The sequence below is a fragment of the Desmodus rotundus genome, chromosome 4, assembly GCF_022682495.2.
Source record: "Desmodus rotundus isolate HL8 chromosome 4, HLdesRot8A.1, whole genome shotgun sequence".
Taxonomy (NCBI): Eukaryota; Metazoa; Chordata; class Mammalia; order Chiroptera; family Phyllostomidae; genus Desmodus; species Desmodus rotundus.
This window is the reverse complement of record NC_071390.1, coordinates 53,656,506-53,673,046: the sequence shown is the minus strand read 5'-3', so window position 1 is coordinate 53,673,046 and position 16,541 is coordinate 53,656,506. Positions and strand designations below refer to the sequence as shown.

At 41.4% G+C, this 16,541-nt stretch overlaps 1 protein-coding gene across 1 annotated transcript; it reads right to left on the bottom strand.

Moving 5' to 3' along the window:
* Window positions 1–968: 968 nt before the first annotated feature.
* On the bottom strand, window positions 969–15,933 carry VDAC2 (voltage dependent anion channel 2). The gene is made up of 10 exons (XM_053922987.1): window positions 15,782–15,933; window positions 15,519–15,573; window positions 14,289–14,357; window positions 13,425–13,474; window positions 7,416–7,568; window positions 7,270–7,322; window positions 6,315–6,542; window positions 5,317–5,467; window positions 2,663–2,720; window positions 969–1,351 (listed from the first exon to the last, which is right to left on the bottom strand). Exons 2-10 carry the CDS (start codon window positions 15,547–15,549, stop codon window positions 1,260–1,262), a joined length of 885 nt encoding a protein of 294 aa, XP_053778962.1. The 5' UTR covers window positions 15,550–15,573; window positions 15,782–15,933; the 3' UTR covers window positions 969–1,259.
* Window positions 15,934–16,541: the final 608 nt, after the last annotated feature.

Here is a 16,541-nt window from a genome sequence, read left to right as displayed (position 1 = left end):
TTCTCATCACATTCTTCTTGACCAGGAAATTTTCAACAAGATAGCACTTTCTGGGCAAGGAGTCTCATAGTACTACATTTTAATCTGTTCTCTACCAGGCTTCAAACTGTACTTCAGGTTTTTATCATGAATTTGTTGAACAAATCTCCCCCTCCTCTAATCTCTGTGCCCATCCTTCAAACTAACTGTCCCATCAAAAAAGCTTGTTCTTTCCTACTTTTCCAACCAAAATTACCTATTAATTTCTATCAATCAGCCCAAGTCCAGATGAAGGTCAATGGCTACAAAGACTGAAGGCACTGCCTCTGGTCCCAAACTCAGGCCAAGCTTTTCAGTCAGGACAAGGACTAACGACCTCTCACTGGGCCCAAACGCTCCCCCCCCACAGTCCCTCTGCATCCGATACTGTCTACCCCCTACTTCATTCCCCTACACCCAGTCTCACCCCACCTAACTAGTTCATTCTCCACAGCAACCGCTCGCAGGGGTATGGTGTGTGTACATAAATTTTCAGCACCATCCTTCACTTACTCTCCAACCCTTCCTGAGGTTAACAATGACCCAACGTTAATTTTGCAAACTTACAAGCTGAAGATGTAAAGCCATATATCCTCTTATTTTATTGTAGTCTAAAAGGCTCACGAAGTTACTCTAAGAACACAGAGGAGTTTGTGGCACAGGTTTTGGTAAAGAACAAAATGCTCACTGGAAAAATAATTATTAGCTAGATATCCAGAGAGATCTGACCCCAGCTAGCAAATTTTTAATTCTGCAAATACTTGGAGTCATTAATTATGTATACTTGTTTTATTCATAATTTGTCATGTTTTAGGGTACCAAAAGTGATTCTAATGGTTGCTATTTAACAAAAAAATTTTTAACCTCATCTTAAATCCTCTGATCCATTTCATTCAATGGCAGTACTCAATGTGAAAAGGAACATAAAAACAAACATGCACACAACTGCACAGTTTTCATAAAGGTCTATTTCATTATTGGTGGGTAGCTCATTGAACAGTTAAATACATTTAAATAATGTATAGGAGGCTGCACGACGGCAGCACTGGTAACTAGACAGACAACCAATTCAACTAGAAACCAGCTAACAAGTAACTGTAAATATTTAAAACACAGCTCTTGTTTAGCTCATCCTTTGTTTTGATCACCTTCTTGGAGGGAAAAAAGCCTGCTGGTCACACTGGAAATATATTAAGGCCAAATCTTCTGATATCCATTCCCAGAGGTTTCTTTCAGCTGGATTAAGCCTCCAACTCCAGGGCAAGCCCAAGTTTGTGGCCTCCAGCATTAATGCTCTTCCCATCTACCAGCGCAGACAGTGTGAGCTTCACACCTGTAAATGAAAGCAGACAACCGTGATGTGCACGAAACACCACGCGAGGCTCTGCAGTCTTTTTTAGTAACTCCAGAGCTTGCCTGTCACTTTCCTCAGCCTGTCAGATGACCTATTGGTGCCAGCCACCAGAGGGCACTTGGGAGTATCTGAGATACCAGAGAGAATTCCATCGGAATCAAGTAACAGAGCACAAAAATGGAAATAATAAAGTTCAAAGAGCTCTAGAAAACACAATAGTGTTCAACATACTATCAGACTAAAAAGCAATCATAACTGAATCCTAGAAAGGAAAAACTAAAACACTGTTTGGGACAAGTGGGGAAATCTGAACACACTATATAGTACACACTAGGCATTATTAATGTGTATTTTCCTAGCTGTGACAATGCTTACTGTAGTTATGAAGAAAAATGTCTTACTCTTAGGATATCCATGCTAGGGCTGATGTGTTTACATGTCTGTAAAACATACATTTAAGTAATTCATCAGGGCGTGTGAAAACGAAGGATTATATATGCAGACAGGGAAAGGTAAAATAAATGTGGTAAATGTTACACCTGGTGAATGTGGAAAAGGGGATATGGATATTCTCGGTACTGTTCCTCTTCTTTAGGTTTCAAAATGGCCAAAATAAAAAGTCTGGGTAAAAATCTCCATTTGGAGGAGGCAAAAGCTGCAAATGCCTTGGAACCTTACTATCCAAACGGTGGTTCAAGCGCCAGGAACACTGGCATCGCCTAAGAGCTTGTTAGAAAGACAGGAGTCCTCATCCCAGAGCTATAAAAACAGGATTTATGTTTAACAAGATTTCCCAGGTGATTCAGGCACACACTGAAGTTTGAGAAGTACTGCTCTAGAAGACACAGCCAGGCTCAAAATAATGTTAATTAAATGAGATTATAGAGACCAAAAACACAAAGCAATGAGTGCACTTTGAAGAAATAAGAATTACCGTGGGACAGCTGAGGTACTAGAGAGGAACGCGAATAGAGTGAGCATTAAACAACAACACGGCACCACCGTTCACTATTTAGGTGTGGTGACGGCACTGAGGGACGCGGAACAGGACACTGTCCTCAGGGGAGACCTGCTCAAGCATTAGGGAAGTGTCGTGACAGATGCAACTTCCAAACAGCCCAGCAAATAAAAAAGGGGAAAAAAGAAATATAAAATTTGGATCAAAAGTAAATATGTGTTCATTGTACTTGCCTATCAATTTTGTATATTTAAAAGGTTTGCAAAACAAGAAAAGAAAACTAATTTTTAAAACACTATCAAAAAAAATCCTACTTTATGAACAATACTTACCAGGCCTCAGAGTCTGAGTGTAGCCCACTCCAATTAAACTAGAGTTGTTGACTTTTGCCTAAAACAAAATGCAAAAACTATTAAGAAAATTTTTGAAAGGAGACAAAGCCCCTACCTGTTTCCCTATCATGCAATTACAGAGTGTTCAGCCTTTTTATTCACACAATAAAAATATAGTATTGTTATCGGCCAAACAAAGACCAGGTGCCACTTAATTCTTTTTTTTTAATTGGTTGATTTTAGAGAGGAAGGGAGAGAAAGAGAGGGAGAGAAATATCGATTTGTTGCTCCACTTATTTATGCATTCAGTGATTGATTCTCATATGTGCCCTGACCGGGGATCAAACCCACAACCCTGGTGTGAGGACGACGCTCTAACAAACTGAATTACCTGGCCAGGGCTTAATTCTTGTCCATTAAACTCAAAATCAAACTGTCAGTACAACAAAATACTCGTGGAATCTACTGGAATGTGCCTACAAGGCCCCCATGTTGTCCACATAGCACAAGAGCCTAAGCACTCTCATAAGAAATCATCCTTGTTAAAAAAAAAAAAAAAATCATCCGTGTTGAGCCTAATCTAGCACAACAGAAGCACACCAAAATGCAGCTGATGGAAGTCTACCGGGCTCACTAGCTATATGACATACGCAGCCTCAAAGTGTGGGATGTGAAGTTTAAGTTCATGACTTTGACACATATTACTTTCAGTGGTCATCCTAAATATAATCAAAACCATCCATGTTCGAAATCGCCAAATGTCAAGTACTTCCTCTAAGAATAAGACTGACTAAATCCTTTATCTCACAGTCTCACACCTCTGATTAATGCCTCTGGGTTTTGGCTGTATATAATCAGACTATGCTTGAGAAGACCTTCCAATGGAGTGTCATTACCAATCCACTACCTTGCACAATTCTATTCTTTTAGAATTTAGTCACAGACCTTCAAGGGCTGAAAAAACAAGACACAGTAAGGAGTAGCTCCAGTCTCTCCCACTAACATTATGCCGTCTCCAGGGCCTAGGCTGCTCTTCACTCTTCAGCATTCTGAGTGCTACGGTAAAAAGGTAACACAACAGCCTTTGACTTCAAAACAGACTTGGAGATGATCTGACGTCTACACTCTTGTACAAAGTGTAACATCAAAATAGCCCAATCCAGAGAAAGAAATGATATAACTACACAGGCGAAAGTTACATAAACAGAACTTATATTCAGCTGGCACTACAGCCAAGCCTTCATGAGTCACCGATGACTATGTGAGTTATTTTTCTCAGAAAGGAATGTACCACCAGTGACCACCTTGTGCCCAACAAATCTAAGAGCCTCAGGAAAATACAAGTTCCTAGTACTTTAAAGGTAAAGCATGAAATTGTGAAGCAGCATTAAGCAATGCTTCAGATGACGCCTGAATCAGGCAACAGCAGCACTTCTTAGGTGGGAAATGCTAGACAGATTTCCAAATAATCCCCAGGAATCACTCAGTGACACACAGGTCCCAAGTTCCCTTCTCATTGTAGAATATAAGAGAGCTGCATCTTCTGCTGGCTTTGAATCTGCAATGGTGCCATAAACATCCATTGGAAGAGAGTAACAATGTAGCTACAATGTACTGGGTGAATCCTGAGGTTTTTATTGCTTTGGTACAGTTAGAAACAAGAGAAAGGAAAAATAAATGAATCACTGCCTTCCCAATGGGAAAAGCATTCTGGGTGCTTCTCATTCTCTCATTACAACTCTTCTAAGTTAAAACAAAAATGGGAGCTAAAACTGCTTAAATTATCAAAACATTGTCCTCAGGAATGAAGATTACTTCATGTAACAAGTAACTTTGGAAGGATTAACTTTCCCCCATCCCGGTGCATTGGGTACAGGCAGTCCCTGACCTGTAAACTACTGACACACAGGAACAGCTGCTGGCTGATCTGCCTGAAACTGGAGCCAGTCCCTCTGCACCCTGAGACACCATACACTCCCTCCTACCCCAACCCACAATGACTGAAGGGAGAAAGAGCCTAAGGACAGGGTGGCCATCCCACCCAGCTAATCCAGCAGGGGTGTTCTCTGGGATGCAAGACTTCCAAGGCTAAAGCTAGAATGGGCCCAGGCAAAACAAGATGAGCTGTGAGCTAGCTGCTCACCCCAGACAGGAAGTAAATCAAAAGACATGAGTCCAGTCCTGGCTCTACTCCTCCCTACCTTCCCTCCCTAGTAGTGGTGTAAGTCCTTTCTCCAAGTTTTTGGTTTCTTCAAGTGCAAAATGGCACATACACCATGGAGCACTGAGCTCAAATCTGAAGATATTTTATAAACCATAAAAATACAAAGTCAAGTATCAACTGAAGTACTTACTCCTCAGAAGGAGTGAGAACTGCCCAGGACCCAAAAGTCACTGTCTTCCTTAAGCTTAGACAGGCTTAGGGCTCAGGGTTACTATCTACACACTTTTGGGGCTAAACTCCTATGGCCTGGATACCAAACTTCTAACACTGTCTCCATTTTTAAAAAAAGCAGTATTCAAAATTCTAATCCAATCTGCGTATAAACTGGGGATAGTGTGAACTACAGTTCACATTCTCAACATAATATACCCCAAGAGCAATTCCCACAACCAAAAAAACCCGTTTATTCTAAGCCCATAGTAGTACTCACAGAAATGGAAGCAGTGGGATCCAACTGATACTTAGCAGCAATGCCAAAGCGAGTGCAGTTGGTACCTGATGTCCAAGCAAGGTTTACTGAAGTGTCAAGATCTTCACATACTTTCTGATAAATTGAGCCTCCAAATTCTGTCCCATCATTGCTACATTTTAAATCAATAAATCAAGAACAGACAATGTAATATGTGTAAGGCACCAGGCTGACATTGTAGTAGGATCACATTTAAATAAAACCTATTGCTCACATCGGTCTCTAATGTTCCACTGAAAATTCTCATTTTAAAAGGTCTTTTCCCAACCTTTGTCCAAAAACAAGGATTGGTCCAAGCATGCTACATCCAACCAGTCGAATTACGAGCCACTAATAATCATGCTATAGGATACATAACACTATAGGAAAATGATCAAAATGCATGAAGGGAGAAAAGGGTTATCAAACAGCCTTTTCAGTATGTATTTTATGTATATACATATATAAAAAGGTAAAACACCAAAACATTAACATTTAACAAAGATCATACACCTATGTGGTAGGATTAGGGAAAATTTTGATTTTTTTCTTTGTTCTTCTATTATTTACCAATGCAATCTTTTTTTATGAGAAAAAGTTATTTTTCAGTCCTTTTGACATATGTATCTGTTTTGGGTTAAAAACATCATACATTTTAGGAAATCCTTTCAAATCAAGACCTCAAACACCACAAACCAGTAGATCAAATAAATACACTGGTAAAAATCTGACAATGTCTTAGCCTATTCAAAAATACAAAGCACACCAAGCCCTGTATGAAATGAACATTTATTCTCTCAGTACCAAAAGTCAGACTAACATTTTTAACTATTCACTTTTGATGGGCACCCTAGAAATGCTCAAGAATGATCTTTTTCTCTTAAGAGAAATCCTTTAGGTTTAACCTACATTAAGAAATGACAGGAGACCTCAGTATCACCAAGTCCTCCATCCTAACACCCCACAAAGGAAACACTCACACATTAGTGTGTAGCTGGAAGTCCCCAGTCCTGTAGCCCACTGCGAAGTTATTCCTTGTCAGCTTTGATTTGGCACTGTCAAAGGTCATCTGGTATCCAGCAAGCCAGCCCTCATAACCAAAGACAGCTGAACCATGGATCGCAGGTCCAGCAAAATCAAAGTCAACATCGCAACCAAGGTTTATACATTCCCTCTTGTAAGAAGACTTGATTTTACCACTTTTCTTTCTGGAAAAAGAACAAACTGACTTAAAACGGATGCCAGCGGGAAAGATTTACATAACTTCTGCAGAGGGCACACAACAGATTTAAACAAACTGCAGTATAACCAGAGTAAAAAGTAGCAGATGAGGATAAAAGGCAATGAAAAAATACAATAAAAAATAAATAATAATTTTTTTAAAGTATCAGGTCGTAAGAGGTGAAAAAATAAATATACATTTATATTTATGTATATAAATAAATATATTTATTTAGTTTCTGAGATCTATGTATCTCAAACTAAAAGACAAGGGCACATGGGGTAACTAGACTGCCACAGGAAGGCTGCTTTGCGTAACAGGCAGTCTGTCACAAAAGCATATTTGAAACGTGTTAATTACCCAAGTTAGTGCCACCATGAAGAGGCAAATATTTGAAGGCAAGCCAATAACAAACAGCAACCATAGTGTTCATACTTCAAAGGCACACACAGAGGTTTGCCACAAGGCATCTGGGTAAGCTACGGAACAGCAATATGCGTCTTTCCTTTGGGGAGGTGAACACACAGTACAGTGTACAGATGACATGGTGTGGAAGAGTGCACCTGAAACCTGTAAGATTTTGTTAACCAGTGTCACCCCAATGCATTCAATAACAAGGAAAGTAAGTATAAATAAATAAATGTGCATCTTTCCTAAATATACAGAAGAGAAATGCTTTTAAATTTAAAGCAGATACAAATATCCATGCTTACCCGGTGTTTGGTGAAAAAGTGGTATCAAATGTTAGTTTCAAACCCTGACAAATCTGTTGAAAGAAAAAGAATGTTTTCAGCTTTATTTCCTTTTTGAAATACAAAAATAAGGTAATTAATACTAGAGCACATTTTCGAAAAGTTACCTGGTCTTCAATTGCGATTTCCGTTCCCAGGGTGTTATCAGTGTTCCATTTCTCTGTGAAAGTCAGACCATACTCACACCATTTATATTTGGTCTCCAAGGTCCCAGTAACTTTACCAGTGTCTGTATTCGATGAACCAGATGTTGAGAATTCCTATTAGGACGATAAATAACTTCATGAACTTTACACAAGCATTTAAGAATCTAACTTACACATGCAAAAAAAAACCAAAAAACCACCACACAACCCACTGAAACACTTAGTAACTTCACTTAATCCTCTTTTTCTCTAGCTTGCCTAATATTCCTACCCTCTACTACTCGGTATATACAAGGGTGAAAAATTAGTCTGTAAATTACTGTCACCTTACAGGTGACATTTCCAACTAATCACAAGTTAATCTGTATCTAATTCTCAAGTGAACAACAAACTGTACGCCTTTCAAGGAAACTTATGAGGTGATACATTTGCGATTCAAAAGCCACTGGGAGCTGGGGAAGGAGTGAATGTTTTGGCTCTGCATCCAGTCTACCTGATATTGAATAAAACACTATATAAGTCACTATGGTTATCACATATAAGATCATTACAATCAAAGTTTATAATAACACATACTCTATTTATTTATCATGAAATGTTTCCTGAAAGTCCTTAAAGGGAAAGTATCCCACTGTAGGAATTCATGCCAGGAACAAACGATCGCTTTTCTAAATTCTTAGGTAGTCCCAATGTTCTGTTTCTGTGGGATAAAAAGGATCTTCACCCGGTTTCGTGCCTTTCCAACCATCTTCTACAGTCTCATTAAGAAGGCGGGGTGGGGAAAGTAGCGGGAAGAATTACAGGAGCTTTACAACTGGTTTATCATGCATAATATAAACTATAGCACATATAACAGATATCAATAGAAAAATAATCTACATATAGGAATAATTTTAAGTGCATTTTATAATCTTATGTTTGTAGCAAACAAAGAACTTGCAAATCCATAACTGCACACCAACTAAAAAGGAGAGTATAATGTGGAGGGGGGTTTATCTGAAATTTAAATTCTGCTACAGATAATCCAGAAATCTAATAACTTTCAGAGCTCAGTATACAGGCAGGCAATTGAAATCTTCCAAAATAAAATATTAAAAAGCCTTCTGAGGATTCTGATTCACAATTTGTCTGCTAATAATGCTTATATGCTTTGGCCACTTTAGACTTGGAAAGCCAAGTCTAAAGCTGATCTGAAACTAAGACAATTTCTACCTGAAATTGTGATACCTGCAAAAGTGAGGAAATATCAAAAACTGTGCTAATAACAGAAAAGGCCAAACACCTACACTTAGAAAATGGAACATTTGCATAACTATTGCTCTGCAGTGAAACAGACTCAAAGGCCTTAGGTCTGGTACACAATCTCCTGAAATTAAATGTTTTCATTAACAGGAATTTCAAGTCAAAGCTTGGTACTCAATGTCCATACTAAAAAACACTGGTATTAGGTTAGGAAAGAACACTGAATGTAAAGTTAGGAGTCCTGACATCCACTTGCCGTTTACTAAATGACTAACACTGAGGAAGAAACTTTTAACTTTTCTAGAACTCAGTTTCCTCAATTATAACAATAAAATCCATCTCTAGAAGATTAAACTGGACTGACACTGTGAATGCTTTCCACATTTTCATGTGCTCGACACAAAAAGAAAGCACTATTAAAACTATATGGACCATGTTCTTCTAGCAGACACTTTGAATGGGGAATGTACACAAGTAGCTATTTTTATTCCTGAGTGACACTGACTAATGATTTTTTAAATATATTTATTGATTATGCTATTACAGTTGTCCCATTTCCCCCTCTTCACTCCACTCCATCCTGCCCACCCCCTCCCTCCCACATTCCCCCCCCCCCCATAGTTCATGTCCATGGGTCATACTTATAAGTTCTTTGGCTTCTACATTTCTATACTATTCTTACCCTCCCCTGTCTATATTCTACCTACCATTTATGCTACTTGTTCTCTGTACCTTTCCCCCCTCTCACTCCCCTGTTGATAACCCTCCATGTGATCTCCATTTCTGTGGTTCTGTTCCTGTTCTAGTTGTTGGCTTAGTTTGCTTTTGTTTTTGTTTTAGGTATGGTTGTTAATAACTATGAGTTTGCTGTCATTTTTACTGTTCATATTTTTTATCTTCTTTTTCTTAGGTAAATCCCATCAACATTTCATATAATATAATCCCATTAACATTTCATATAATAAGGGCTTGGGATGAAGAACTCCTTGAACTTGACCTTATCTGAGAAGCACTTTATCTGCCCTTTCATTCTAAATGATAGCTTTGCTGGATACAGTAATCTTGGATGTAGGCCCTTGCCTTTCATGATTTGGAATACTTCTTGCCAATCCCGTCTTGCCTGTAAGGTCTCTTTGGAGAAATCAGTTGACAGTCTTATGAGAACCCCTTTGTAGGTAACTACGTCCTTTTCTCTTGCTGCTTCTAAGATTCTCTCCTTCTGTTTCATGTTGGGTAACGTAATGATGATGTGCCTTGGTGTGTTCCTCCTTGGGTCCAGCTTCTTTGGGACTCTCTGAGCTGCCTGGACTTCCTGGAACTCTATTTCCTTTGCCAAATTAGGGAAGTTCTCCTTCATTATTTTTTTCAAGTAAGTTTTCAATTTCTTGGTCTTCCTCTTCTCCTTCTGGCACCCCTATAATTAGGATGTTGGACGTTTCAAGATGTCCTGGAGGTTCCTAAGCCTCTCCTCATTTTTTTGAATTCTTGTTTCTTCATTGTGTTCTGGTTGGATGTTTCTTTCTTCCTTCTGGTCCACACCATTGATGTGAGTCCCAGTTTCCTTCCCATCACTACTGGTTCCCTGTACATTTTCCTTTGTTTCTCTTAGCATAGTCTTCATTTTTTCATCTAATTTGTAACCAAATTCAACCAATTCTGTGAGCATCCTGATTACCAGTGTTTTGAACTGTGCATCTGATAGGTTGGCAATCTCTTCGTTGCTTAGTTGTATTTTTTCTGGAGCTTTGATCTGTTCTTTCATTTGGGCCATTTTTTTTGTCTTGGTGCGCCTGTTACATAAAGGGGCAGAGCCTGAGGTGTTCACCAGGGTGGGGTACCACTGGTTGCTGCACTGTGACTCTGTACGTGGGGGAGGGGCCGAGAGGGAGCAATGGTGCCTGCTCCACTCTCTGCAGGATTTCAGTCACTCCCTCTGCTACCCACAATCAAATTGGGCCCCTCTGGTACTGATTCCCAAGTGGGTGGATGGGCTTGTGCACTCTCTAGACCGCTGTGGGTCCCTCCAACGAACTCTTGTGAGGCTGGGAGTTTCTCCTGCTGCCGCCTCAACCCCCCAAAGGGTGTTTTCAAGCAGAGGTTTGAGGCTTTATTTCCCCGTGCTGGAGCCCTGGGTTGCGAGGTCTGTTTCGCTCCCCCACCATTCCTCCCAGTTTATCTTTGCACGAATGTGGGGCTGCAGGGTCTGCCAGCCACCACCTTTTGGGGTCTGCTAGCTGCAGCCTGGCCTGCCCCATTCCACAATCTGCCACCTTGATGGGTCCTCCAGCCACCTTGCCTCCAGACCTCTCTGCCCCGGGCTGCCCGTCTCCACCCCTCCTACCAGTCTGGATGAATGTTTCTTCTTTATCTCCTTGGTTGTCGGACTTCCATACAGTTCAATTTTCTGTCAGTTCTGGGGTTTTTTTGTTTTTAAATTGTTGTCCTTCTTTTGGTTGTGCGAGGAGGCACAGTGTGTCTACCTACACCTCCATCTTGGCCAGAAGCTGATTAATGATTCTTAAGGCCCTCCATCCACGAATCCATAGGTTAAGAGCTAGCCTATGTACATACCAAGGAATCCTCAAGACACTAAACCAAGACTACACTGTGGGACCAACACAGGGCCGACGACACCACTGGTGGATCCTTCACTTCATCACCAGACGTCTAAGATTCTACCTTCTGGGGTGGCCTGAACATCTCTGCTGTTCAGGTGAGAAAACAGAACCAGCCATTAATGGAATTTATCTATGGCCAAGTACATATTACGAGATCAGTACCACACTTGTTGAGCTATATACATTAAATAGAAACAAAAACATATTATATATATATAATCCAGCTCCTATACGTTCTTCATGATCTAAAACCTAAACTCATAAAACTTTCCTTAACCATGTCCCCAGTAAGCCCTTCCTTTCCAACGAAGACTTGACATATCAAACTATCTAATACTAACATACCTTTCTAATTGTTCCGCCACTTAAAGTTTATTTTGTCTCTCCAGCAAATAAGCTTTTTTAAACACAGGACTCTGTCTTTTACTTTTTTCTTAAGAGGCCTTTCCTGTTTCAACAAATGCGCAGCAAGTGTTTATAAGGGGTTTCAATAGATTAAGAATGGGAACACAAAAAAATAAACACTAAGTCACCCTGACTGGTATGACTCAGTAGGTTGGGCATCGTCCTGAGAACCGAGTTGTCACCGGTTCGATTCCCCATCAGGGCACATGCCTGGGATCGTGGGCCAGGTCACCAGTTAGGGGTGTAGGAGAGGCAACTGATCCATGTATCTTTCGCACATTGCTGTTTCTTTTCTTCTCTCCCTCCCTCCCTCCCTCCTTTCCCCTCTCTCTAAAAGTAAGTAAATAAAATCTTTAAAAATAAGTAAGTAAATAAAATAAACACTAAGATGCTGCTCTGAGACCTGTTACAGTAAGTAAGTCACCCAACCACACTGAATATTCAGGCTTCTTTTCAGCTTAAAGAAACCAAATGACATACCTGACAAATATAAAACCCCAAGTCTAGGCATTAAACTACAACACAATTTTCATAACAGTTCCATGCACTAAGGGAATTAAGAGCCACACAAGAATTTATCAAAATGACCAAAAATATTCAACATGCACACACTATATCCATCCTCCAAACAATCTCAAAACAAAAATTTTAGAGGGAAAAAAAGAAAATCAAACAATTAAATTTTACTTACTCCCTTTGAGGGAAGTTTGATAGGCAGAATCAAGACATCAAATACCAAAAATACTAACCTCTTTAAAAATACTCAAATCAAGATTTTCTAAATTCACAAAATACATATGGAAATCTTCCCCAAGGAGGGCTGCTACAATACCAGCTTTATATAAATAGTACATTTAAATTAAGAATGACTGAATACTAGCCCTGGACAGGTGGCTCAGTATCAGCTCAACTGATACATCATCCCAGACACCAAAGGGTTGTGGGTTCCATCACTCAGGGCATGTACAGGAGGTAACCAATCCATGTTTCTCACATCGACCGTTTCCCTCCTCTTTCTCTCTCCCCTCGCCCCCTCCCTTCCTCCTTCCTTCCTTCCTAAAATCAATAAACATGTCCTTGGGTGAGGATTTTAAAACAAAGAGTTACTGAATACATTTATGCCCAGAATTCCAAATGCTTTTAAGGGGTATTGAAAGAAAGGTTATGACCTGGCTGGTGTGGCTGAGTGGATTGAGCGCCGGACTGCAAAGCAAAGGGGTCGCCAGTTCAATTCCCAGTCAGGGCACATGCCTGGGTTGCAGGCCAGGTCCCCAGTTGGGGGTGCACCAAAGACAACCACACACTGATGTTTCTCTCCCACTCTCTCTCCCTCCCTTCCCCTGTATCTAAAAATAAATAAAATCTTTTTTTTTTTTAAGTATTACAAATCTAGGAATAAGATTTGGTAAAAGAATCAAGAAGTAAAGCATTTTTCTTTTTTTAAAAGAAAGGGTTATAAAAAAGTATAACAGGTTTCCTGCCTTCAAGTAATCTGAGTCCCACATGCCCAGTCTTTACTTAGCTCCTTGTGCATACACAGTAATACGGAAAAAGACCACATGAAAAAAAGACCAAAGCCAAAATAAATCAAGTTACGTGCAAATCTCTTAAAATTACTTCTGCTTTTAGACATTTTTGTTTTGAACATTTCTGGGCACACAGTTATAGAAGGTTCATCAGAACTTCTTAGACACTCAACACTCACCACGCCACTGCACGACTTTGTTTTCACGTCCAGTTTCACCAACCCAAAACCTTAGAAAGCAAATGATAACAAAATGACTCTTTAGCATAAAAAAACGCATACCGACAGTTGACTATACATTAAAGGAAGAGAGTCAAGAATTCACATGTTGCTCAGGGAGATAAAAATGTATGTTGAAACACAATACTTGCAGAAAAAATTTAAATTATTCCATGTTAACCTGACATGTAAAGAGCAAAACATTCCGCAGCTTTGCCTAGTGTTCTGGTGTATCATCCAGCAACAAAAACAAAGTAACTTTCAAACCACTTTCAAACTAAAAGCAGATAATTCAACTTAAATCTCAGAATGGCCAATAGTTTATTATGATAGACATTCAGAGTATTACCCCAAAGGAGTTATCTCCCTTTAGGATTAACAATCTAAATAACTGGGAGAATAATCGAAAGTCGAAAGTGGGAAGGGGTGTGTGTGCATGGACCCAAATCTTTACAAACCCAAATTCACTCAAAAAAGCCCACATCTGATAGGGGTTACCTCCACAAAAGTAAAAACAATGAAACATAATAATAATAACAATAATAATCCTAGTCAACCAAGGCCTAAGCTATACCTGAAGCAAATTGAAGCACAGATTTTTTAAAGGTAAAATCTTTGAACTATAGTTTGAAAATACTGGAGGAAACTGGGATGGAAGGTGATGTGAACTGTTACGGAATTATTGTACATTTTATCTAAAATGTATCCAACAGAAGAATTAATGCAGCAAGATATTTAAAATTTGAAGAAATTAATAATTTCACTAAGCAATCCAAACCCACATTTTCACTTCTGACCTAAAAAATTTTTTTAAAAAGTTCTTACCAAATCCTTTGTTGAAAATATCTCTGGCAGCTTTGCCAAGGTCAGCATATGATGGAGGGATACACATTGCTGGTGGGAGGAAACATTCCAACGTTAGCGTTCCTGTTCTCCACTTTCTGTCCCAGGACTACATGACGACCCACCACTACCTTTGCTATCTTTAAATTGAAGCAGTCCAATAAAAAAGGCATAAATTAAATAAAAAAGAAAGAGATAAATTCAAGCACTCCAATTTGTTGATGTATTTTTGATACCACCAAAAGTTACAATAAAACTGTACTGTAAGGATCCATGAAAGAGAAAGAGAGATTACCAACAAAGGCTTATTTCTAAATGGGGAACTCCAGCATATTACTATACAAAGTTGGGAAATTCCTTCCAAAATAGAAAAACAGACTCTGTTCCCTCACCTCCTCAGACCGGCCTAGAACAAAGAATCAAACACATGCACACACACACCTATCCTTATAGATGGATCAACCACAATTCACTGGAATGGACTGATTTAACCAAATGATAAAATCAAAACCTAAAACAAGGTCCTCTCCCCTAATATATCCCTTAGTATCCTCACTGAGGTCAAAACTAACATTCTGAAGTGGGAAGAGAAAGACACGTAATACTTCGAGAATTTAAAAACTGGAACTTAATGGCCATCTATGTTCCACTCAAATGTCTACATCAATTAAACATCAAACGGCACTTTAAACATATTAATGTTTAAATATTAATTAACCCTCCATACTGAAGTCCTCAGCCAATGCTATGCGGGTTAAGGGCAAGCAAACTGAGTTTGTAACACCAGCTCATTCATTCTACAAAGTGAGTCCACGCCCTTAGGAGCACGTGTAATGACCTTGCTCTCGCACTGGGGAGTTACTACTTCCTCTAGAAAGTGACTGATCCAATCCTCCAAAAGCCGAATCCAACTAATAACTTTTTGCTTTTCAGGTCGTCAAAGGAACATCCAAAAGCTGAAGGTGAATGCAGCCACAGACCAAATCGCCTGGTCTAGTCCCGGTCTCCGTAATCCAGCAGCCCAGCCCCTCTTCCGCAGAGCCAGGGAATCAAGAAGGGTGGAGTGACTACAGAAAAGGGCGAATTTCCAAGTCCTTGGAGGAACTGGGAGGGGGGCGGGAGGGTGCGGTAAGAAGTAGTTGCAGTTATCTGGTGGAAAGGCTTCGACTCCTGGGGACACCACCGCCCCATCCCGCAGAGATCCCTACTCACGCCGCGCGCAGGTCTGTCCGTAGGTTGCCATGGCGAGGCTGCGGGAAAAGGTGATCTGCGGGGAGGACAAGAGGTGCAGTCAGCAGGAGTAAGAAGGGGTTTAAGAAACCAAAAGCGATTTTCAGACCGAGAGGGACTAGGGGCCGCGGGACAGCGCGGCCATCTTAGGGAACCGGAGCCGACCCCAAGTCCCGCTCAGGCCTTCTCCTTGGCCACCGGGGTCTAGGACCCCCCGGGGGGCAGTAAGACGGGCGCGGCGGTACCTAGTGGTCTTCAGAGGGGGGCCGTCGCCGCCGTCCGGCACGCTCGGGGTTGGGCTGCGGCTGCCGCGACTGGAGGGCGAAGTGAAGGAGACACCGTTCCGCCCGCCGCAACCCTGCCCTCCCCCCTCCCGGACCCCGCCTCTGTTGCCGGGGCTCTCCACGGCGCCTGTCCCCGCAGCGCCTCCCGCTGCCCACTCCAACCTGCTCCGAAACGGCCACGGGGATCGATGACACCCCAGCTCCCTGGGTGGTCTACCTCGGGCCGTCAGCAGGGACTAACAAAAGGTAGAAGCTGCAGGACCTCGGGTCAGGCAGTGATGAGGCCAGCCCCCGAAGCGCGGGGGCGGGGAACGGCGGCTGTATCGCGGGGGGGTACCGCGCGGCTGGGGAATGGGACAGAGGCCCCGCGCACGCTCGGCACGGACGGGGCGGGGCGCCAGGGGCGAGTCCGCGTGGGTCTCCGCGCGACTGGGCTCTGCAGAACACCCTGAGGGTCACGTACATCTCTCTAACTCGTTTTCGGAACTGTGATTCCCAAACCTTGCAGACAGTTCCCGGTTGGGGCGTCTGCAAAGAGTCAGCTGAGCGTTATCCCAGTTGGCGGGAGCAAGTACAACGTGCGCTTCTGAAACACCGTCTCTCCCTTCAGATCTAGGGAGAAACGAAAGGGCGCAAGAGTACCACCTTTAGCCCCTCGCGCCCTCCCTTCCTCCACCCGCCTCCTAAAGCGGTGTAATTGTCCTGCTGGGCGGGACTCCGC